We start from the raw sequence: 26,001 nt of genomic DNA on the forward strand, positions 1-26,001 counted from the left end.
ATTGGTGTTTCAGGTTCATGAAACCGAATGGACTAAGCATGCATTCACGCACCAGACTTGCTCAAAAGATGCCTGAAAGTTATGAGCAGAAGGTCCTTGAATTTCATCGTTTTGTCATTCAATGTCGGAAGACACATCAGTTTGAGTTGAGACAGATCGCAAATATGGACAAAGTCCCCCTTCAATTTGATGTCCCAAGTAACAGAACTGTTGATAAGAAGGGGGTGAAAACTGTAACTGTGAAAACAAGTGGACATGAAAAGAGCCATTATACAGTTGTTCTAGCTTGTTGTGCCGACGGAACCAAGCTGCCTCCTATGCTGATTTTCAAACACAAAACAATGCCAAAAGAAGACATTCCTCGAGGAGTGATTGTCCACGTTCATGACAAGGGTTGGATGGATCAGGATGGGATGAAGATCTGGTTTGAGAAAGTTTGGAGCAGGAGACCAGGTGGGCTCTTACGCAAACCTGCCCTATTGGTGCTTGATCAGTTCAGGGCACACATAACAAAAAATACAAAGAAGATTGCTGCAGAGCAAAAAAACAAAACTTGCCATCATACCTGGAGGTTTGACATCCCAGCTCCAACCACTTGATGTCAGCATTAACAAACCCTTCAAAGCTGCCATGAGAGACGAATGGAACCAATGGATGAAGTCTTCTGGGGACAATTTGACACCAGCAGGAAGAGTGAAGAAACGAACTATAGGAGAAGCTTGTACCTGGGTGAAAAGATCTTGGGATAATATCAAGATTGAGATCGTTGTCAAGTCATTTAAGAAGTGTGGCATTTCAAATGCCATAGATGGAACTGAGGACGAGGCAATATATGAAGACAGTGATTTGTCATCAGACACAGATGAGGACAAGCTAATGGATGGGAGTTTTGACAGTGATGAGTTGTATGAATTTTATGATGAATAAAATTTGAGTTCAATAACTTTATGTAATACATTTTTTTTTTTTGGGCCCCAAAATTAAGGTGCGTCTTATACATGGGGAAATACGGTACATCATGTGCATCTTTTAGAGACAATTTTCGTGAGGCACCCAAATGACTGTTGTTTATTATAATGGTCCAGTACTGCATTATGTTTATGTTCTAAAGAAAAGAAAAACAATAAAAATGGATAGGTAACAACATAATAATAAAAACTTTTAGTGTGAAGGAAAAGAAGCACTCTTATTTGTGTGTTTATTTTACTAAATCCTCTAAAACAGAGATAGAGCATTTTCTCTAGATAAGCTGAAATCATGAAGTTTCATAAAATATACGGGGTATCCACAGACCTCCTTTATAAAACTAAAACGTTATTGTGTGAATAAGGTATATGGTACAAACCTGAATGGTACTTCCATATGATAGAGGATATCTTTAAGTTTTTATTCACCAGCCAGAAAATGTGTGCATGTGCTGCAGTAGATGGCAGCATAATTGCAGAACCGTAATCATGAGAATCTACCAACAAAATTCCATCCTTTTGGTTTTTTTTGTCAATCAACAAACTAACTTGTATGGTTTCATCCTCAGATAGCAATGTAACACATTACATGCTGTTGACTTGACATGTTAAGATCACAACTGACACGTCATGAGTTTCACTGGGATTTGGGTAAAACTTCCTTGAACTAGCTCCACTGCTTTCTCATTGACCTTTCTTTAGGCAAAACCTCAGCCGGGACAATTGTTTAGACAGGTTACATCTTTTATGAATTTTCTGTATCATTGCAGAACTGTAGGTCTGCTCAGTGGCTTTTTTTAAAAAGATGTTCAAAATTGCACATACCAGTGGTGACAGACTGCAGTTCATTGAACCAAAGTATGCACAGCATCTTTTCAGGATTGGTGAATAAAATTTAAGATATTCTTTATCACCCAGAAGTGGTTTCAGGTATGCATGATAAAAACCCATTATGTGAATAGGATATGTCGTGAATAGGGTATAGGGTGTGTTGTGGATAGGGTATGTTGTGATGCCCTAAAGTGCTGCAGATATGATAAATCTCTATAGCCAGGCCTCACATAACGCGACTTCGATTAACGCGTTTTTCAGTTACCACTATTTGAAAAAATTTTATTACCACTTTTCACTTTACAAATTTCCAATTAATGCGATCTTTTTTTTTTTTTTTTATGCGATAGTTGAAAAAGATTTGAATCGCACGTTAAGCTTACCACGCATCGGACAGGCAATAAACAAATGTTTGCCTGCTGCTCGCCTCAGTGTGTTCCATCAACCATCGGAAGAAGATGTGTTACTCGTTTGTCTCCCTCTAATAAAGTCAATGCAGACTTGCATTTAAAAAATTCAGATTTTTAAATGAGCCAGATGAAAATGTTACTGCGAAGGAGATAACGGTAAAAGAACTAGATGAAATCTTTCGTATCGCAGAGAACCTCAAACAAAAGGTTTGAGGTTCTCTGTGATATTTATTTCGCCAGGGCCCAAGAAGATTGCTGTCGGCTATCGGAAATTGATTGATGAAAAGAGAAAGTCAACACTGTTCAAATATTTCTGCAACAATAATTTCTTCATTGTGTATTTTATGTCAGAGGTTCCCAAACTTTCTCGGTTCACAGTGCCCTTAGCGTCTCATTAGTTTTTTCACGGTGCACCCAGACCAAAAGAAATACCTAACAGTTCCATCTATTAAGTAGTTAGATCCAAATAACTTAATAAGAAATGTTGAAACTGTGAACTACCTTGAGCTAGTAGTTCGCACGGTGTCCGACAGATGTCGAATATCGCTGTGTTTCCGTCGAAAATTTAAAATATTCCATCGCGCAAAGTTTGGGTACCGCTGTTTTATTCAATAAACATTTAATTCCATAATTATTTTCATTATCTTTTACATTGTATACAGTTAAAAAGTTATTTAAAAGGTATTTTTAAAATTTTTTATGGACATTCCAGAAGGTCAAGGACCAATTATAATTTTTCCTATTGATTATTATATTCGATTAATGTGTTTCTGTTTTGCACGGGATGAATTAATCGCGTTAATCGAGGCCAGCCTGTACTGCATTGAAATTTTGCTTTATGACATTCTGTTGATGATATTATTGTAGAATAATACATTTAAATAATAGATTAGTAGTGGAATTTACTCATTTTACACAATGTTTGAGCATTAGCAACATTCTGAATGCTGTCGATATTATCCAAGGCTTACTTTCAGTACTGTGGTACAGGGTGATTGGAAATTATGTATAATTACCACTTATGAGGAAGAACAGTTATTACATTCAAGAGACCAAAATATGTCCATTTTGATGTAAATGGATGCATAGTATCTGTACAATGATCAGAACTTGTCTGTATTAATTAATCAAGAAAAATTTTTAGTCAGATACTACTACTCTTAGTAAAAATGAGAATTTTTGTAATTCTCATTTACATTAATAATATTTTAGGTTCATTGTGGTAGACATTTGTGAGTAGATGGTTATTGCTTTAATTGAATAAATATGAGAACATTACAGTTGTGCTGTGGAGAATTTCAGTAATTACTTGGAAAAAGTGGGTCTGCAGATTTGTTCATTATTATGTTAATGAATTGATAGACACTACACTGTTATATCATGTGATAGATTAAGTAATTTATTACTGAAATGATACCATTTAAAGGATTAGCCACCTCAATGCCAACCACTTAAACAATTTATGGCTGTTTCCAAAACTCACTGTCTTCCCATCTTCAGTCCTATGGGGGGTTAGAACATTGAGGAGTGATACAAGTTTTCAATTTGATAATGATATATTCATTGATTGAATTACGTTAGAGGATAATTTGATTATTTATAATACAATGTATCATAATCACATCTGCAATATTATAATATACTCTATTATCTATATAATTGCCATCTAATTAATATGCTTTTTCTTATTATTTAATTAATTTATTAATTAATAAATAAATATAGTTTATGAAAAATCCCTAAAGTTACTCCCCAATTAGGTTGGAAGGGCTTGCCTGTTACGTGATACAGGAGTGGAGTTTCTTGGTCTGGTTTGCAGGACTGGGAGAGATAGGAGTGGACTGGGTGTTTGTGTAGGTTGGAGTTGACTTAGATGTAGCCAATGGGAGGTTGTTGTGTGGTTAAACCTGACAGATTCTTGGGGCAGGGATATATTAGATGAGGATGTCCAGGAATGGGAGTTGTCCATTTTCTTCTGTTGCTATCCTAAATTTGAATTTGTGGTGGAACCTGTTGAGGTTTTGATGGAAGTTGGTGAGTTAATCTTTTCCTTGACTCCAAATGTGGAGGATGTCATCTGTGTATTTTACCCAAATCCAAGCCCATAGCATTATCAGACATCTTAGAACTTATTGACCTTTTGGGAGGACAATCCCACTTCACCTACAATGGATTCTTCTACATCCAGATCTCTGCCCTCAGTATGGGCAGTTCACTATTCTCCCCTTCTGACAGAAATCTTTATAAGCCACTTAAATCTTAAACACTAAAATTAAAGTTCTGGATCAGCTATGCAGATGACATACTCCCCATTTGAAGTCAAGGAAAAAACCAAGTTCCACAAACACTTCAACAGCTTCCACTACAAATTCAAATTTAAGGTAGAAACAGAAGAAAATGGACAACTTCCATTTCTGGACATTCTCATCTCAAGAAACCCGAACAACCTACAGATGACAGTATACAGGAAACCCATAGACACAGAATCCATCCTAAACTAAAAGTCCTCAAATCACCTCTCTGCCAAAATAGCCATCATCAGAACCTGTGTTGACAGAGCCCTAAAAGTTTGCAGCTGTCTGGAATCACTGGAACAGGAAATCTCAACCATAAAAGCAATAGCTTTAAAGAACCATTATCCTCTAGCATTAATAGACAGCATCATCAACAAAACTCTACCCAATAGTTCCAGACCTCCACAGAAAAAAAAAAGAAGGCAAACCTAAGACCAAGCTCATTATTCCATGCATCTCAGGAATTAGCAGCATCATAGCAAAAGCAGAAAAAATATACAGAATACCTGCATTCTATACAGGAACCCAATCTCTGAAACAAAAACTATCTAGGAACCAACATCAACCACCTAATCTTAGAGGCCCTGTGTACACAATCCAATGCTCATGCAAATCAATCTATGTCAGAGAAACAAATAGGACACTAGACAAAAGGATACAGGAAAATAAGAAAGACACTCAACATGGCAGGACCAAAAAGTCCAATACAGCTGCACATGCAATTTTCCAGCAGAGGCACATGAAACTTCTCAAACACCATAATACTGATGACAGATTTACGTACTCCAGAAGAACTTTCAAAGAACTACTTCACAAAATGTTTCAGAAGCAGCGCAATCAACAAGAAGCAAGGAGTTAACTTCTATGATGATTATTACAATCTATTCCTGGAGAGGAAGGAAGTGAATGAAATAGTCAACAAGAATTTAAAATAGGAATATTGAGGTAAATTTCTCTTATTCTTTTACAAATACAACCTGTGAATGAGCAGCAGCCTGGAAAGTGTGGTACTGGGGATTTCAAAGGCTGCTAGTACATGGAACAAGTAAATAAATGGGTTGTGTTTGAGTAACTAAGAGTAAGAATAGGAGTATGTATACTTGCATGTACACCAATGCTAGGAATATAGTAAATAAATTTGATGAATTTGAAGTGCTGGTCAAGACATCAAAAGTGGATATTGTTGGGATATCAGAGATGTGGTACCATACGGATATAAGCGGTGCAGAATTGGAATTCGGATTAAACATGTACAGAAAGGATAGACAGGACAGCAGAGGAGGAGGAGGAGTTATGCTGTTAGTTAAGAAACATAAAATTTAAGGAAGTACATCCAATTGACATTGGTGGACAATCCAATGTTGAGTCAGTGTGGTGTGAAATAAGCACTGGGAAAAGGAAAAATGAGAGTAGTTGTGTGTTAGCATTAGCATTAGTAGAGGCATTTGATGCAAGAAAGCAAGCTTATGCAGCATCAGCCAAAAAAAAAAAAAAAAACCCCACTTCCACTTCACCCCTCTGTTCGTTCAAAATACCTGTCCAGCTGAGCCTTAAACTTATTTAGGCTATCAACCTCCACCACAAGGGATGGAAGTCTGTTCCACCAACCAACCACCCGCTGGCTAAAGGCAAATTTCCGCACGTCTATCCTACATCTGTCTTTCCTCAATTTGAATTTATGCCCTCTCAGGTGATTTTTCTGAGCTAGAGGAAGAATCCCATCAGCATTGAGCATGCTTAAACCATTCAAGGCTTTATACACCTCTATCAGATCACCTCGCTGGTGCCTAGTCTCCAGACACTGTAATTTGCAAAACTTAAGCCTTTCTTCGTAAGAGCACCCCTTTGTTCCATTCACTAATCTTGTTGCCCTTCTCTGTACTCGTTCCAGCAGCTCTACATCCTTCTTGAAATGAGGCCTCCAGACCTGTATACAGTACTCTAGGTGTGGCCTGACCATTGCCTTATACAATGGAATAATCACCTCCTTATCCCTGCTGGAAAAATTCCTGTATATCATTGACAATACTCCATGAGCTACTCTTGCAGCCCGTCTGCACTGCTCAGAGAACTTCATATCTGCCTGCACAACTACCCCCAAGTCCCTTTCATTCTCTACCACTGTCAGTGTAGTACCACAGAGTTGATACGTTGCTCTGGGGTTGCTGTTTCCAATGTGTAGTACTTTACATTTGTCAATGTTAAACTTCATTTGCCACCTCTCAGCCCATCTGCTCAAACTTTCCAGATCCTGTTGCAGCAGCATAGTGTCAGTAGTGTCCTTGACAACCCTGCCAACCTTTGTATCATCTGCAAACTTGGACATTAAGCTTGATATACCATCATCAATATTATTTATAAATACAGAAAACAATAATGGACCCAACACTTAGCCCTGAGAGACTCCACTAATAACATTAGTCCACGATGAGCAGTGTCCATTGATTACCACTCTCTGTCTTCTCCCCCTCAACCACCCCTTTATCCATAGCAGCAATTTGCCTCCAATGTCACACTGCTCCAATTTGTGTAGCAGTCTTCCATGTGCAACAGTATCAAAAGCCTTTCTAAGATCCAAGTATATAATATCAAAGTTATTCCCTGCATCCAGTTCTTTTGTGACTGCATCATAGTATCCAATCAAGTTGGTCAGGCAAGACTTCCCCTTAACAAAACCATGCTGTGTATGAGCTATAACTGAAGTCTTGTCTAAATGATCCTGCAGTGCTTCTTTAACCAGTGCCTCCATCAATTTTCCTGGAACAGAAGTTAAGCTCACAGGTCTATAATTACTTGTGTCAGCCTTTGATCCTCCTTTGTGAATTGGGGTCACATTTGCACATTTCCAGTCTATGGGTACCCCCCCTGAGTCCAAGGAAGCTCTCATAATTATGGCTAAGGGTTTGCTTACTTCCTTTGCTGCCTCCTTTAATATAACTGGATAGATCCCATCCACCCCGGGTGCCTTTCTTGTGTTTATCTTCAACAGTTTCTCCTCCACTTTACTTCCAGTTATTTCAAGATTCTGTAGCTTACTGCTAGAGTTGAATACACCTCTGGCATTCCCCTTGCTGAATAACTCCTCATGTGTGAATGTCGATGCAAAATATTCATTTAGTTTGTTAGCTACCTGAGCAGGATCATCAACAGTTGACCCATCAATATCAAGTGGACCAATCTGATTCATCCCCTTCCTTCTAGAGTTTACATAAGTAAAGAACTCTTTGCTGTTTTTCTTTGCATCCCTTGCCAAGGATTTCTCGTAATCTGCCTTCGCCTGCCTAACCTCCTTTGTAACTTGGTTGCATATCAACTTGTATCTATCATAGGCTTCTGTGTCATGTGTTAATTTGTAAGTATCCCATGCATTTTTCTTCTCTGCCATATGTCTCATTAGTTCATCTGACATCCATTTTGGCCTAAACCTTGAACAATATTTCTTAGTTGGTATGTAAAGCCTAGTAGCTTCCAAGATAAGTTCTTTGAATGCTTCCCATTTTGAATTTGCTGTTGGTAACATCATCAGTTGGTCCCACTGTATAGAATTTAAATACTGTCTCAGTCCATCGTAGTCGCCTTTACGAAAGCAATAACCCTTCCCTTTACCCCTAATGGTAGTTACCTCTTTGAGTAAATCCCACTTCAGCACACTGTGATCACTGCCACCTAGTGGTTCATTTATCTGCAGATTCTTAATGCATGAAGAATCACTGCTGATAATCAAATCAAGAGTATTACTCCCTCTAGTTGCCTCCCGAACATGCTGATGTAGAAAAACAATCATCCAATAAATCCACAAAAGCCCTGCTAGTGTGTGAGTTACCAGCCCCCAAATTCCAGTCAATATCTGGGAAATTAAAATCTCCCATTATAAGACTCTCTGATTTACTGACCCACTCTATTTCCCTGTACAGTTCCTTATTATACTCGTCAGAGTCATTAGGCCTATAGCACACTCCTACTCTCAATTTTGATCTCCCAATGCTTATGTCACACCAAACTGACTCAACACTGCACTGTCCAGCGATGTCGACTGGCTTTACTTCCTTGGTTTTTATGTGTTTCTTAACTAATAGCATAACTCCTCCCCCCCTTCCTATCCTGTCTATCCTTTCTGTAGACGTTGTACTCCCCAAATTCCAGTTCTGCATCCCTTATATCTGTGTGACACCACGTCTCTGATATCCCAACAATATCTGCCTTTGATGTTTTGAGCAATACCTCAAATTCATCAAATTTATTTACTAAACTCCTAGCATTGGTGTACATGCAAGTATACCTGCACCTGTTTCTATTCTTAGCTACCCTAACACAACCCATGTGTTTACTTGTACCGCAATGGCTCCCAGCAGTCTCTGAAATACCATGCATCTTGTTTATCTTGTTTTTCAGGCTTCTGCTCATTCTAATAGAAGCAGTGCAAGAATCTCTTTCACCTCTGCCAGTGGCTACTGTCAATCTATTGGTCTTTGTCTCCCCCCAAGCTATCAGTTTTCCGACCCACCTAACACTGCCTCAATAGCATCAGCAAATATTCTTGCACCCTTTCTATTTAAGTGTATCCCATCCCTGTAGAAGCAATCTCTCCTGTTAACAAGTACAGTCCAGGCTGAAAAAAATTCTACCCCTATTATGTGTTATAGGACTAATGATCTGATTAGTATAACGAGCAGTTGTGCAAAGAAATAGAGTGGACCAGTAAATCAGAATGTCTTATAATGGGGGATTTTAACTTTCCAGATATTGACTGGAACTTGTGGATTGGTCATTCGCACACTAGCAATTCTTTTGTGGATTTATTGGATGACTGTTTTCTACAGCAACATGTTCAAGAGGGAAGCAGAAGAGTAATACTCTTGATCTGATTATCAGCAGTGATTCTTCATGCATTAAGAATCGGAAGATAAAATATGAGGTGGCAGTGATCACAGTGTACTGATGTGGGATTTACTTAAAGATGTAACTACCATCAGGAGTAAGGGAAGGATTTTCGCTTTCATAAAGGTGACTACAGTGGTCTCAGAGAGTTTTTAAATGCTATACAGTGGGATCAACTGATGATGTTACCAACGATGAATTCTAAATGGAAAGCTTTCAGAGACTTAATCTTGGATGGTACTAGGCATTTCATACCAACTAAGGAATACTGTTCAAGGTTTAGGCCTAAATGGATGTCAGATGAATTAATGAGGCTGCAGAGAAGAGAAGTGCATGGGATGCATATAAATTATCAAGCGACACAGAAACCTTTGGCAGATATAAGCTAGTCTATAATCAAGTCACAAAGGAGGTTAGGCAGGCGAAGGCAGATTACGAGAAACCTTTGACAAAGGATGCAAAGAAAAATAGCAAAGAGTTCTTTGTGTAAACTCTAGAAGGAAAGGGATGAATACGATTGGTAAACTCAACATAGACAGTTTTGCATCTACATTCACACATGAGGAGTTATTCAAGGAGGGGAATGCTAGAATTTATCCAACTCTAACAGGGAACTAAGTGATTTTGTAATCACAGAGCAAAGTGGAGGAGAAATTGATGAAGTTAAACATAAGGAAGGCATCTGGGGTGAATGGGATCTATCCAGTTATATTAAAGGAGGCAGCAAAGGAAGTAAGCAAACTCTTAGCCATAATTATGAATGCTTCCTTCGACTCAGGGGAAGTTCCCATGGACTGGCGGTGTGAAAAGTTGTTCCCAATTCACAAAGGGGAACAAAGAGTGACACGGGTAATTACAGACCTGGTAGTCTAACGTCTGTTCTGGGAAAATAACGGAGTCACTGGTTAAGGAAGCAATGCAAGATCATCTAGTTAAGACTGCAGTTATAGTTCGGACACAGTATGGGTTTGTTAATGGGAAGCCTTGTCTGACAAATTTGATTAGATACTATGAAATGGTCACTAAGGAACTGTATGCAAAGAATAATTTTGATATCATATACTTGGATTTTAGGAAAGCTTTTGATACTGTGGCACATGGAAGACTGCTGTACAAATTGGCATTAAAGGCAAGTTGCTACAATGGATAAAATGATGGTTGAGTGAGAGAAAACAGTGGTTAACAATTAACAATTCTCTTCGTGGACTATTGTTATTAGTGGAGTCTCTCAAGGTTCGGTATTAGGCCCATTGTTGGTTTCGGTATTTATCAGTGATATTGATGAAGGTATATCAGAGTTAATGTCTAAGTTTGCAGATGATATGAGGGTTGGCAGGGTTGTTAATGACAGTAATGATAGTAAGCTACTGCAACAGGATCTGGAAAAGTTGAGCAGATGAGCTGAGAGGTGGTAACTAAAGTTTAACATACAGAAATGTAAAGTACTGCATATGGGTAACAGTAACCACAGAATAACATATCAACTGGGTGGTACTACACTCAGGGCAGTGGAGAATGAAAAGGACCTTGGAGTAATTGTGCAGTCAGATATGAAGTTTTCTGAGCAATGCAAAAAAGGCTGCAAGAGCTCGTGCTGTCCTGTCAATGATATACAGAAATTTTTCTAGCCGGGATAAGGGGTTGATTGTCTCCTTGTATAAGGCAATGGGCAGACCACAACTTGCATACTGTATACAGGTCTGGTGGCCTCATTTTAGGAAAAATGTCAAGCTGCTGGAACAAATACAGAGAAGGGCAACGAGATTGGTGAGTGGAATAAAGGATTGGTGTTACCAAGAAAGACTTAAATTCTGCAAATTGCAACTTCTGGAGACTAGGCACCTGCAGGGTGATCTAATTGAGGTATATAATGCCATGAATGGATTGAACAAGCTCATTGCTAATGGGATTCTTCCTCTTGCTCAGATTACTCACTTGAGGGGGCATAAATTTGAATTGAGGAAAGAAAATTGTAGAAGAGATGATGTGTGGAAATTAGCCTTTAGCCAGCGGGTGGTTGATAGTTGGAGCAAACTTCCATCTGTTGTAGTGGTCAGCAACTTAAATAAGTTCAAGGCAGAACTAGACAAATGTTTGGAGTGAACGGATGAGTGAAATGGGGAGGGATTTTATTTTATTGTTATTTTTATTTTTTTTTAATTTATTTATTTATTATTTTTTTTTTTTGGCTGATGCTATATAAGCTTGTTTTCTTGCATCATATGCTTCTACTAATGCTAATGCTATTCCATGAAGATATCCTGATGAAGTTCTCAGCAAAAAGAAGTTAATGGAAAAGGTAACTCCAAGGAGTCCCAGTGAGAATCAAATCAAAATTATTTTAAAATTTAAACTTATACTTGAATTTAAATAAGCAATTAATCAACCAAAAATTATTATTTTTGTTTTCATTATCATTCTAATAATCATAACAATTTAGCAACCATATGGCAATTTTTTTGGGTTTTGGTAGTATAATATGATCGGTTATGGAATAGATCAGTGCTTCCCAAACCTGGGTAAATTACCCAAAATTGGATAAAAGTGGTTTTTCTTTGGGTAATGACACCTCGGAATTCACATTAAAATTTACCATAAAAGTCTAGACCTACTCTGAAGAAAGTGATCAGTCAGTGTGCACTGATACTCTAAAACAGCCTGACAAGTATTTATTTGCTATTTAATCAATACACCATACACTTGTTATTAGATTCAATCACTTTTGCTGCACTTGCATGCACGTGGAGAATTGACAAAATACGTCTACACCTACCGCCCCCTAAACTAAAGCGAGGGAGTCTAGTCTAAACTTTAGGTGCAGTGTGTTGCTAGTTGTGGCAGTGTGAGGTATGTATTGCACTGACTGTGTTTATAAATCGTACCTACCATACACATTTGGAAAAGATAATCTTCATTATGTTATTTTTAGTTGATTTAAAATAATATAATGAATATTGAAATCCTAATTTATCTTTTTTTCTTACCTAGAATGAGTGCTACCAAACGCACTTATGTGCAAGTTGTGAAACCACAATGTGTTGTGTGCCCTGCTGTGCTATATATTGAGTCATTGAAAAAGAGTAAGCTCCAAGACCATATGAAGCGGAAACATCCAACATTGTTGTCCAAGCCTCCATCATATTTTCAATGTTTAGAAGGGATTATAAAGAAGCAGCAACTTACTAACAAGAATTCCAAAGCAATTAATCAAAAGGATGCAGCAAAAGCAAGCTTTGAAGTGGCTTACCTGATTGCAAAATCAAAGATGCCACGCACAATAGGGGAAACTCTTATCTGGCCAGCTGCTATTCACATCCACAAAATAATGTGTGGGTCTGACCAAGCACGAAAAGTGGCAGCAGTACCATTGTCCAATAATACCATTAGTCACTGAATTGAAATCATTGCTGGAGACATAAAGGCTGAACTTCCATATCATTCGGAGTGGTAAGTTTGCTATTCAACTGGACGAAACCACGGATGTCTCCAGCGACTCGCAGTTGATGGTCTACATCCGTTATAAGTTTGAAACCACAGTTGAACAAGATCTTCTTTGCTGCAAGTTTGAAAATGACCTTGAAAGGAATTGACATATTCCACGCTATTCATGCATTTTTTAGCGAAGAAGGTTTAACTTGGGATTCCTGTGTGGGGATTAACAGTGATGGTGCTCCCTCAATATTGGGTGAGCATTCAGGCTTTATAGCTCATGCAAAGCAACATCACCCCATTGTATGATTTGCCACCAATCTCTGGCTGTCAAAGGTCTTGTTCCTGAACTAGAGGAAGTCATGAAAAACGTCATTACCATAGTGAACTTAATCAAGGCAGGCACTTTAAACACGAGACTCTTCAGAACCTTGTGTTCCAAAACTGATTCATTACATAAGAACCTTGTTTCCTACACGGAGACCCATTGGTTCTCAAGAGGGAATGTTCTGAATCACTTTTGGGGGCTGAGGACTGAAATCGAGATGTTTTTTGTTGAAAAGAAGCATGCTCTCATTGAAAGAATTTCAAACATGAAGTGGTTAGCTCAACTTTGTTATTTAGTTGATATTTTCTCCAACATGAATGCACTTAATCTGCAACTTCAAGGAAAAAAGGAAAATAGTTTTTTTGCAAGTGAAAAAATAACAGTGTTTCAAGAAAAGCTCAAGTATTGGCTAAAAAAGGCAGAGCAACATAAAATTGCATTCTTCCCCACCCTTTCTTTGTTCCTGGAGGATGCTGATGGAGTTGATTTCAGTGAAATCAAGGATGGCTTGATCTAGCTATTAGTCTGGGACACTGCTAGTAATAGCAGTGTCCCAGATCAATAATCCACTATTATTTATTATTATTAGATGTGCTGTTTTATCATTACAACCTATTATATATATATAATAAGAATAAAAATGGGGTGAAAAGTTAAGTGATAATAGAGGGGAAAAAATAAAATTAATATGACAGTTATATGACACCTGAGCATGCAAAGCTGCAGCAAAAGATACAAAAGCTTATATATATGAGGTAAAATCATCATATATATGAAATAAAGCTATTGAAAAGTGTGAAGATGGAGGCATAAATGCACAAAATGCCAAAACTAATAGGAGAAGGATAGCAGAAATTGTAGATATTGAAGGCATGAGAAAGAATGCAAATATTCCTATACACATATGAGCCAAAACATTACGACCAGCGAGTTGTTATGCAATTCGAAGCAACTGCAGGTGAACTACAGTGTGTGCGCTGGTCGGGACACAGAATAAAAAAACACCTTATACTGAGCTTGGTTAATCAGTGTTACTCTTGTTCGTCAGATGGGAAAGGTAGTGGACTTAAGCGAATTTGAAAATGGCCAGACGACTGGGTCAGAGCATATCCGAAGCAGCACGGCTGGTGGGGGTGCTCACCGTCAGCCGTGGTTAGTACCTACTGAAAGTGGTTCGAGGAGGGGGAACCCACGAAGCGCTGGCGAGGTGTTGGAAGACCACGGCTCATCGATGCTCGAGGTGAGTGAAGGCTCTCCCGGATGGTACATGGCAACAGAAGGGTGACTGTGGCACAACTTGCCGGTAATTGGAATGCTGTTGATGGGGATAATGTGTCACAACACACAGCACATTGAATCATACTGAAAATGGGGCTGCATGGCCGCAGGCCATTCCGAGTACCCATGCTAACTACGGTTCACTGGTGACAGTGCCTACAGTGGGCACGCGAGCATTGAAACTGGACCTTGAGTGACTGCAAGAAGGTCGTCTGGTTCGATGAATCATGTTTCCTGTTGCACAATGTGGATGTCCAGGTACGTGTGCATCATTTACCTGGGGAAGTGATGGCACCTGGATGCACTGTGGGATGAAAACAAGCCGGTGGCGGCAGTGTCGTGCTTTGAGCGATGTTCTGCTGGGATATCCTGGGTCCAGTCATCCATGTGCCGGGCACTCTGACATCTACCACCTACCTAAACATCATTGCTGACCAGGTACACCCTTTCATGGCAATGGTCTTCCCCTCTGGCTGTGCTGTCTTTCAGCAGGATAATGCGCCATGCCACACCACCCGGATTGTTCGAGACTGGTTTGCAGAACATGAGGAAGACTTCCAGGTATTGCCTGCCAAGTATGGATTCACACCAGAATCATCAACAAATGAAGCCATCCTAGGTCTGGTCACAAAAGCAGCTCAATGCACCAAGAAGTACTTCCTTGTTATAGCGGTGGACTTTGCCAGGTCATTCGACATCCTTTGGTGGTCGAGCGTTCTGGCCAGGCTCATGGCAGCGAAAGTACCAATGAATTTATACAACAGCATTAAAGCTTACCTCACAGACAGACGGGTACAAGTAGTGACACCCTTCCGAAGCTTAAACAGGCCAGTTGGCAGGGGCTGCCCTCTGTGATCTGTCCCGGGGCCGCTCTTGTGGAATATGGTATTCGATGAACTACTCACCGTGGACCTGGGAGAAGTCGAGGCCCAAGCCTTCGCGGATGACTTGGTGCTAATGATTGTGGCAGACTCACGATCCAGATTGGAGGCACATGCAAACCAAGCCGTTCGAATCCTACAGGACTGGGCCATGCTCCATACTCTCAAAATTTCACCCAAGAAGACAGACTCAGTACTACTCAAGGGAAACTTAAACTTGAGAAGGCCACCGCAAATCAAGATAGTGGGGAAAACAATAAAACTGTTAAATCAGATTAAATACCTTGGAATCATCCTTGATCAAAATTTATCCTTCAAGCCACACCTTATGTACCTAAAAGATAAACTCAGAAAGTATGCGCCATTGGTAGTCATAGTTACACCCAGGGATTGGGGACTAAACAGCCCCCAATAAAGATTGCTTTATAATACAGGGACAGGGTCCCTGTACTATAGAGCAATCTTTATCCCGGTTATCACTTCCGGGTCTCTGTATGGTATGTGAAAGTGGGTACTGCAGTGAATAGAAGATTAATGGAGACAATTCAAAACATTCTGCTCACAATAACAAGGACGTGTCGTACAGTGAGCACAAGTGCACTGCAGGTCCTGGCAGCGGTCCTACCTCTGGACCTGGAAGTGACCCGCTGTGGGCTTATGTATCATCTATTCAAGGGAACGCCAACCACAATAAATGACTTTACCATCGACATTACCAACAATCGGAAGAGAGAAAAACAAAGATTAGTAGATACTTGACTCGTATGTGGCAAAACAGGTGGAGCGAAACCAGCAAAGGAGCGAAAACATGCAAATTCATCCCGTATGTCACCAAACTATATCAAAAGGCCCCAGCATGGTTATACCTGGGATTAAACACAACCTTCCTACTCATGGGCCATTTAAAGCCAAACTGAACGCACTAAGCATCACGGAAGACTCTAGCTGTACCTGCAGAGAACAGGAAACATGGCAGCATATTATACACGAGTGTGAGTTGTACGAGGACCTTAGAAGCTTCTTAATCCCAAGGATCCAATACGTGCCAAACAATGAGGAGCACCACCTACTAGACATGCACTAGGAGTTCACAGCCCTCAGCCTCTATGCACAAGAACTCTTCTCCAGAAGGAAGACATTAATAGCCATCTACCAAGATGGGCCAAACTGAAAAACCCCAGGCTAAAATGACAGATAGCAGAGACATATCCAGCCAAGTACAACACAAATTCAATGCAGTTAGATTTGTACTTATGAATTTTGATAGCTGTGTGGGGCGTACGCTGTTAGGGGAGGGAGACTGAAAGCTTGAGAAAGACAGAATTATGGGGTCAACAGGAAGGTGACCCCAGAGTCTGGCAGTGGGCATGCTCTGTCCCCACCCAGTGGTTGCGAGGGGGAGTCTTCCCCTGCCAGGGAATGAGCAAGGAAAGCAACCACGCTAGGAATGCAGTACAGGTCATCACATGGTGCCTTTGCAACAAATGCAGCGATGCTGCAAAGGCACCATGTGATGACCTGTACTGCACCCTAGCGTGGTGCCTTTCCTTCCACATTCCCTGGCAGGGGGAAGACTCCCCCTCGCAACCCTCTGGTGGGGCACGAGCATGCCCCACTGCCAGATCTGGGGTCACCTTCCCTGTTGACCCCATAATTCTGTCTTTTCCTCCCAGCTTTCAGTCTCCCTCCCCTAAACAGCGTACGCCCCACACAGCTATCAAAATTCATAAGTACAAATCTAACTGCATTGATATTAACCTTTCGACTTCCATTTTATCCGGCGATTTCCCAAAAATTTTATTTTTTATTTTATTTTTTTATTTTTATTTATTTATTTATTATTATTATTTTTTTAAGGTCCTAGCCACTGAAATCTCAGGAAATTAGGTGGCAGGACCTGCCAGAGCGAAACTAAAACTACTGGGTTCCTGGTCTGCCTCCACGGGGTGAAGGTGGAGCAATGTTGGGCCACAGCAGGGGTCCAGCAGCTAAACAACCAAATGAACAACGGTACATGATACTACACATGTACAATATCCATACACACTTTAAATCTCTGGCATTTCTAGCGAACTGGTACACCCACAATGAAACCTATGCAGAGATGGGGGAAACCCCTGGTGCCATCTGACACTAAATACACCTTACATGTTATTGCCCTGGCCTCCAGATTCCCCAGACATCAATCCCATCGAGCATCATCTGTGGTTTGTGTTAGAACAACAACTCCTATCTACGGTGTCTCGACCACGGACCATACAGGAGTTAAAGGATCCCCAGGTTATGTGTTGGTACCAGATACCACAAAACACATTTAAAAATCTTGCAGCGTTTATGCGTTATTGGGTACGAGGTGTTTTAGCTGCACATGGAGGACCAATATCATGTTAGGTAGGTGGTCATAATGTTTTGGCTCATCGGTGTATGATATAATGAATCAAATAAAATTATAGGCTTAATTGGATAGCCAATTAGAGAGAGAGAAGGGAACTGTAAAGGGAAAATGATTCTATTAATATATAGAGTAATAGCAAGATTAGATAAGGGTGGGATACTTTGGTTATAGAAAAAATTATAAAATTAAAATCTGCTGTTAGCTAAAAATAAATATCAATACATTATCAGATATTTCACCAGGGGGCTACACCTGATCATGTATCAAATACTGCATTTCTATACTTGTCTCTACTTGTGGAAGAAAAGCAATTTTTAAAATTGCTTTTCTTCCACAAATATGTAAGAGCAAATAGGAGGATAAAGCAGTAGAACTTCCACAAAAAATATGGACAGGGTAATCCCAACACAGTGTATATTGTAGAATATAAGAAATTAAAGTAAATTAAGAAATAAAATATTAATAAAATTAAAATAAGCGCTTAGAGTGTAACTTAAATGCAGTAATAGATGATTATACCAAGTGTATGATATCAAAATTATTTTTTGCATCCAGTTCTTTTGTGACCTCATCATAGTAACTGATCGAATTGGTGAAACAAGTTTTCCCCTTAACAAACCTGTTCTGTGTTTGAAGTATAATTGTGGCCTTATCTAGATGGTTTTGCATTATGCAGTACAGTAAATTTAAGCTCTTTTAGCTTATATTGAATTTTCCACAACTGAAAGCACAGTTGTTGTTATTTGGTTTTTAGGAGCATTAGCAACTAAGGCCATATTGCTCTGGGGATATGCGGTGGTCATTCCCTGACCTTTCCGCATCCTCCATATTTGGTGGTCACGGGCTCGAACCCCGGTCTAATCAAGAAGCATGTGCTACGCACTGCTGCTCCTGCCCACCTGGCTACGGAAGTGCCATTGAAAGCACAGCATATAATTTATATTTATTCACTAGTGGTAGAGTGGTTGCTAAACCTTTTGTGATCTTCCAAGTGTCCTGTGATTTGCTGGTACCCAACTAAACTGCACATAGCACAGCAGCTGATTCCAAGTTAACTTTTGTTTCTTAACAAGAAACATTTTGATTTTGCTCTTCAATTCTTGGTTTGGATGAAGATAAAGAGTACAGCAATTGGCCTTTGAACTTGCTGTGGAGTGCCAAGGCATTCTTCCAACCAAATGGTAATAATCAACACCTTGAATTGTGTGATGTAGGAAACATCGTCTACTGTGAGTTGCAGTTTCACCACTACATTCATTTTCAGGAACTTTCTTCAAAGAAGTTCACCACATGGATTTGTACCATGAGAGTACACAATAGCATAAACTCCTTGCCCAGCAAGACTGAACTATAAACTGTTTTTTTGTCAGAGTGGTCTTTGTTCATGAGTGAATGCCACTACGTATTGCTTGCCCAGTGACATGGCTGTTCATGTCATGTTTCCAAAAGACCAAATAATATCCTTTCTGTTCCTGCCAGCTTGGCCACCTCACTCACTCAACTTCAGTCCATACAGGTTTTGGTTGTAGGGTTATCTGAAGGAAAAATTGTGCTGCTGCAAAAATGGAACCCTGGCAGGTGTAAAAGACTGTATATGTTGAAAACATTCCAGAATTAAATATTATGTATGATAATTGACAATACAGTTCTATGGTTACCATATACTGTTGACCTCAGTTTTTCAAGTTGTTTATTGAACACCCCATTGAACAATTTTTAAGAAGATTAATGTCTAACACAGGTACCAGTTTGTAATGTGAATTTGTTTTTCACATAATTCCATTTTCAATTCTGTGTGATTAGCCATTTTCTATTTACAGGCTTCCAGGCAGTGGTGGGAATCAAAAATTTTAAAAACTGATTCTCTATCATCTTACTCCCCCTTTTCAAAGTAAAAAAGAAAACCAAACATAGACCAAAAGTAGCGTAGCTCGCATGGCTTTCGGTGTGAAACAGCCTTTAGGGAGCACTTTGGCGAACTCTGGAAATTCTAGGAATAGGTTCGTGCAAACTGGCTGAATCCCACCACTGCTTTCAGGGTAATATGGCTTAATTATAATCACTGTATAAAGATACATTCAGTACTAGCTTGAAGTTTCATTTTGTTATCATTTTACTTAATTACTCCATGGCACTATGGTCCATGTAGAACCTTGACCTCCTCAATGATTTTTCTCCAGCTGTCTTTTTCCCTGGCCATTGTTCTCCATAGTCTCACCCTAAGCTGTCGTAGGTTGTTTGTTCTTTATGCCCTCCACCCACCTCCTTCTTGGTCTTCCTCTCATTCTTCTTCCTCCTGGTTGCCCTTCCATTGCTTTCCTTGTCCATCTGTTTTCCTCCATTCATATCACGTGGCCTGCCCATAAGTCTTGAGCTCTTTATCACTCTTACTATATCTGGCTCTCCATACAGTTCCTTCAGCTCTTGGTTTGTCCTTATTTTCCACTCATCCCCAACTTTTACAGGCCAGAGATTTTCCCTAATATCTTTCTTTCCCACACATTTAAAGATTTTTCTTCCTTCTTATTAAACATCCATGTTTCACTAGCATAAGTCATGACAGGTCGTACCACTGTTTTGTATAACACTAATTTCATTCTTGTAGAGGGCAGTCTTGGTTGAAAATGTTTCTGCAGGGAAAAATAGCATCTATTACCAGCATTAAGACAAACCTGAATTTTGGTATTCCCAGGCTTCCCATCGTTTCCAACAGCTCCACTCTATCCACCCGTGACCACTAAATACGGAGGATGCGGAAAGGTCAGGGAATGACCACTGCATATCCCCGGAGCAATATGGCCTTAGTTGCTAATGCTCCTAAAAACCAAATATTATAACACTCTATCCACACTATCGTATGCTGTGCCGAAATCAATAAGGAGATGATGCAGATCTACATTATATTCGTAGCACTTCTCCGAGATTTATCTGAAGGTGGAAATATGGTCAACAGTTGACCTCCCACTTTGATATTCACCGACTATTCTTTCTGCTTATTATCTTGTTATCATCATAGACAGGCTTATTTTTCAGTATGTAATATTTCAATATGCAGTATTTTATTTATATTTAGAATTGTAGTTAAACATTATTCATCATTGTGAGGATGAGTTAGATGAAACCAAGAATTATATTTTTACCTGGTACTAGTGCTTTATATTTTTCATAAAAATCTACACCAATTAAGTACTTGTCACATCTGTATACTAAATATTTTATATCCTGCTCATAAAAGTCTTTTAGATGCTGTTGGTGCCATGATTTCATGACTTCCTTCATTTCATTGTTCATGTCCAGAAAAATGTTCTGGCATCCTGCCAGAACATTTTTCATTACCCATCAAAGTTGTTTCCTTCCTGTTTATATCACATTAGGTGCTGTATACAAAATCACTTTCACAGAAGTTTCCATTCATTGTTGAGACACTTGGTAACTCACTTTGTGTAGACCTTTCTGTTATGCATTGATATTATAGGTAAACCCATGACAAATATACTTTTCACTGGCAACACTGTCAACTGTTATATACTGATCTGCTTTGTTGACACTACTTACTCCAACAACATTTTCTCTTGTGATAACTGTGCGCTTTCTTGGGCTAGAGTCATCTTCCAAAGTGTTCTTCCTTCGTGGTAATGATATGCCGATTTGTACACTTATGAGCATACAGTTGCTCAGCATACATTTTTTCATATTCTGAAGAATTTAAGCCAGGAATGCATTGGATGCCCCATCACTAAATGCCATATTGTCTTTGCTGCTGCACATTTCCACACATACAGGACAGCCATCATGCCCTGTTGTTTAGTAGAGGCACTAGTACCAATCCATAAATGTACACCCATAGCAACATGTAATTTAAATGTAAACATTCATTCATTTGACCTGCCCTTAATTGTACCCAAAATTTTCTAATTTTGAATCATACTGCTGTTTTTTTGCAATTGTTTCCCCTAATTTATGTTTTCAAAATCTGGTGATGCAATGTTTTGTCATCATTGCATCACCAGGGTACCCACCCACCCACCAAAGAAGGTCCAAATAGCCCTGAAACAGTGCCATCTGGGTAGTGGTATCCGCTGAGAATAAGTAACAGTCTTCTCCATTGGTGAAGCGTTACTTATTCAAAGTAGTGCAATATCATGGGAACTCGTTGTGAAGGTATTCACAATATGAGATATAACTAAAATTATGGCGTTTTTTAGTTATTTTAGGGTTTTGCTGCTGCTGCTGCGTACTGACATGCTGCTTTTGCACAAACTTGTACGTTGTCAAATTATTTCACAACCTGAGGCTTAAGCCCCAAAAGCCGTTTAGGCATTATATGTATTTAATTCTAAATGTATTATTTCTATTCCATCCTTCCTATATACCAAATTTGTGCTGAAAATTTTCTTTATTTTTTACTTATATTAAAGGACTGGAAGAAGAAGCAGAACCTGAGAATTCTAGGGAAGATGGCTCTGTGGACACCAAAAAAAAGAAAAAGAAGAAACCTTCTAGAGATTCTGAGTCAAGGTCTGATCAGGAAAACAGCCCAGAAAAGGAAGCGAAGGAAGGTTTGCAAGATGAAGAAGAGGAAGCAGTCGAAGAAGGAGAAGAGGAGGAAGAGGAGGAGGAGGAGGAAGAAGAAAAGAAGGTGGAAATAGAAAATAATGAGGGTAAAAATATTTTAGTAGCGTAATTAGTTGGGTTTATCATGTGGAACTTTAGAACTAAATCCAGTTTGGGTGTTTTTTTTTTTTTTTTTGTTCAAATGCAATGTACTCCTGTTGTTTATAGTAAAATCATCTGATATTCATGTACAGTGTGAACAAAAGTCAAACAAGCCGACAAGTATATTGTGATAATGTTAAGCACTTTCTCTGTTGCCATTAGACTTGTAATTCTAATGTAATTCTAGTAGAACATGCAACTGCTCTTGTAAGTAAGGTGAGACAGGTTGTACTAGCTGCTAGGAAGCCAAAAATAGAAGCAATAATTAAATGGCCTGTTGGAAAAGTAGCAATTTTAGATAAAGCTACTAGGTGGGGTAGCACATATATGATGGACCGCTTACTGGAACTGAAACTCATGGCATGGACAGGTACCGTGAAGTCGCCTTCCTGGTGAACACTGCTTCGTAGTAACTAAAATGGCCAGAAACAACTAAACAACACACATGCTACACAAACACAGCACTACACTCATTTCTGGCCATTGTACAGAGTTTTATATATCATCACAGAGAACCATGGCTGAGATGAACTAACATTTATGAGCTGCCTTACATAAGACACAACACATGTCCACATATCCTTATATGTACATATCCTTATTGACATGGCCAACCCTGAAATAACACTAACACTAACAGAAGTATTCTGGGACCAGGTGCAGAAACTTAAAAACTTGCTTTACCAACCGCATACTACTACAAAGAAAATTCAAGGTGAAGACTTGACTCCTGGTCAGTTCCTAAATGAATGGAAGCCTCTGATCTACTGCCTCTCCAAGGTATAATATAGTCGAAAATTTTTGAGTTGTGTCACCCAGCAAGAAAAGTGACACAATTCAAAAATTTTCGATTTTTGGATTTTCTCATAAATCTGAAGATTGTGTTGGACTTGTAACAGGAAAAATGTCACTACAATAATACTAAAATAATCCTCTAGGTCGCACTACGTGTCACTTTGGCATTACCGATAATGCGATGGAGGCAAATGGAAATAGTGTCGTAGCAGTTTTTGAGTTGTGTCACTTTTCTTGCAGGGGTACTGGAAAAGTAGCAATTTTGGATCAAGCTATTAGGTGGGGTAGCACCTATATGATGATGGACTGCTTACTAGAACTGAAACTCATGGCATGGATGGGTACTGGGAAGCAGCCTTCTGGCAAGTGATATTATCATTTCCCAATAATATGGTCATGACACCTTCAACTATAGGACCATATTATGGTCCCATAGCTGAAGGTGTCATGACCTCGATGGAAGTTAAGGAAAAATCTTTATTGGGAAATGATGTAATATTAGCTAGTGTTTATGTTGATCTCAAGTACAGATGTTTATTAACAGATGGACAACAAAGCAAAGGAAGCTTTATGTGATAAGAAACCCTCAAGAATGCCCAGCCCCAGGAGATGAAATACAAAGCAATTCACCACCATCATTATCATCTAATACTAATTCTGAAGATGAGTTTGACTTTGAAAAATTATTGACAAACAGCATCGCTCAAAGGCTGTCTACTGGATTTAGAAAAAGGCATACCACATGTTACTCCTATTAGACATTGACTAAATTCAAGTTAGAAGTATGTGTCCCTCACTGAAGTTGAAAAAATTGATCGTCAATCAAAGATGTAATAAAAGATGCAATATTAAAGTACCCTAAAATCATACGAGATGTTATGCAACTGGTGTTCGCATTGCCCTCTACTCAGTGTAGAGCATTTTTTTTTTTTTTTTTTTTTTTTCAGCTCTAAAAATTATAAAATCAGATTTGAAAGCATCAGTGAAAGAGGACTTGCTTAGGCAGTCTTGTTCTTAAGAACAAACTGCTATACATAATTAAAAATTTGAAAATTCAGTTTTTAAGGGAATTAAAGTTAATTTGCATGTTTTTATATGGCAAATATGTCAGTGCTTTTTCCTATAATGCAATAAGTTGTTTTCAATTCATAATTCATTCATTTTTGTTCCTTTTTTTCATTAAATTAAAGGTCAAATTAACTGTGTATTTTTAGCCTGTATTGTAAAGATCATTCCAACAGTGTTTTCATTTGTCAGTTGGGCATGATCATTGCTCACTTCAGCAGTTCAAAACTAAATCAAAATTTTGGTAAATTAAAGGAGCCGGAGATGGAGCTGCAAAATTTTCTTCTGGCTCCACAGCCCTGCTGAGAACTGTCTTTATGTATTGACGATACATTGGCACTTTTCCAATCTAACAGAATCTCTCCTGAGTTCAGTGATGCTCTCATAATTAGCCTTAATGGTTCATTGCATTTACTTGCTGTCTTCCTTAAAATTATAGGGTTAAAAAAAAAAAAAAAAAAAAGGTAAACTGCATCCATTTTCAATCCACTGCAGGACGGAAGCCTCCTCAACAATTCATGTTGAGGGAAACGGACCATAATCTGCCACGCTGGTCCAGTGCGGGTTGGCAGATCGACTGTATTTAGCAGTCAGGGGCTTGAACCTGATCTACTCAAGAAGTGTGTGCTACTGCACTTCCACTCCTGACCACTCGGCTACGGAGGCCTTTATAGGGTTAATTATGGGGTATATGTCATCAACCACCAGGAGCAGTGCTTGCCTTTAGGCTCAAACGTTTTTTCATTAAATAATCATGTGAAATTTCGGTATCATTAATTACATATTTTTCAACTTCACTGCCATAATTTCCCATTTACTACTACTATTTATAATAATTCTCATCATTACTTGCATGAACCAACAGTGTCTCACACATTGACACTCCAACATTGCATATTGAACTGCAATATAAGTGATTCAAACACAGGTCAAATGTAGCTTTCCCCATAACCATCTTTATTCATAGCATATATTGCGCCTCAGAGTGCAGTTTCACATGTTTCCCTTCCAGTCGTGTTCAGTCACTGCCTAGTTAAAATTAGCATTCTGTGGTGTAAATATGGTTATTCAGATGATTCTTGAGTCATCTTTTATTCTTGCTGATCTACCTCTCTTCACGGTATAAACATTGAATTTTGTAAATCACTTCACCTACAAAGGTGACAAATACCAAAATAAATGAATGAAGGATAAAGGTTAAACAAATGAGAGAGAGAGAGATTTAACTAAAGGCAAATTACTGCACTTTGTATATTTCTTAGTTCAATATTGGCACAACTTTGTATATTTCTTAGTTCATTATTTAGCAGGCCTCCGTAGCCGAGTGGTCAGGAGCGGGAGTGCAGTAGCACACGCTCCTTGAGTAGACCGGGGTTCAAGCCCCTGACTGCTAAATACGGTCAATCTGCCAACCTGCACTGGACCAGCGTGGCAGATTGTGGTCCATTTCCCTCAGCATGAATTGTTGAGGAGGCTTCCATCCTTCAGTGGATTGATAATGGCTGCAGTTTTTTTTATTTGGCACAATAGTGTTCTTGGAATATTGAACTGTTTATAAGTCAGTTTCAGGACAAATTTCTCTTTGGTATGCATATTTTGGTTATCTTTTTAAGTTCCATTGAGCACTCATGTAATGAATTGCTCTCTCATTCTGCACAGTGCAGTGCCAACTTATTTCCCTAACCTTTGATTCTTAGAAGATATGCTATATAATGTATCTGCTAAAGGCAAACAGT

The 26,001-nt window shown here is 39.0% G+C and overlaps 1 protein-coding gene across 1 annotated transcript in view; it reads left to right on the forward strand.

The window, feature by feature from the left end:
• Positions 1-26,001, forward strand: part of Ars2 (arsenic resistance protein 2) — a 308,719-nt gene that overhangs the window by 172,796 nt on the left and 109,922 nt on the right. The window contains exon 11 of the mRNA XM_090386894.1: positions 22,108-22,350. Within this exon, the coding sequence (XP_090243020.1) occupies positions 22,108-22,350 (243 nt within the window). The remainder of the gene's footprint in view (positions 1-22,107; positions 22,351-26,001) is intronic.

Source organism: Mastigoproctus giganteus, chromosome 12 (assembly GCF_048544385.1).
Source record: "Mastigoproctus giganteus isolate SK-2022 chromosome 12, ASM4854438v1, whole genome shotgun sequence".
Classification (NCBI taxonomy): Eukaryota; Metazoa; Arthropoda; class Arachnida; order Uropygi; family Thelyphonidae; genus Mastigoproctus; species Mastigoproctus giganteus.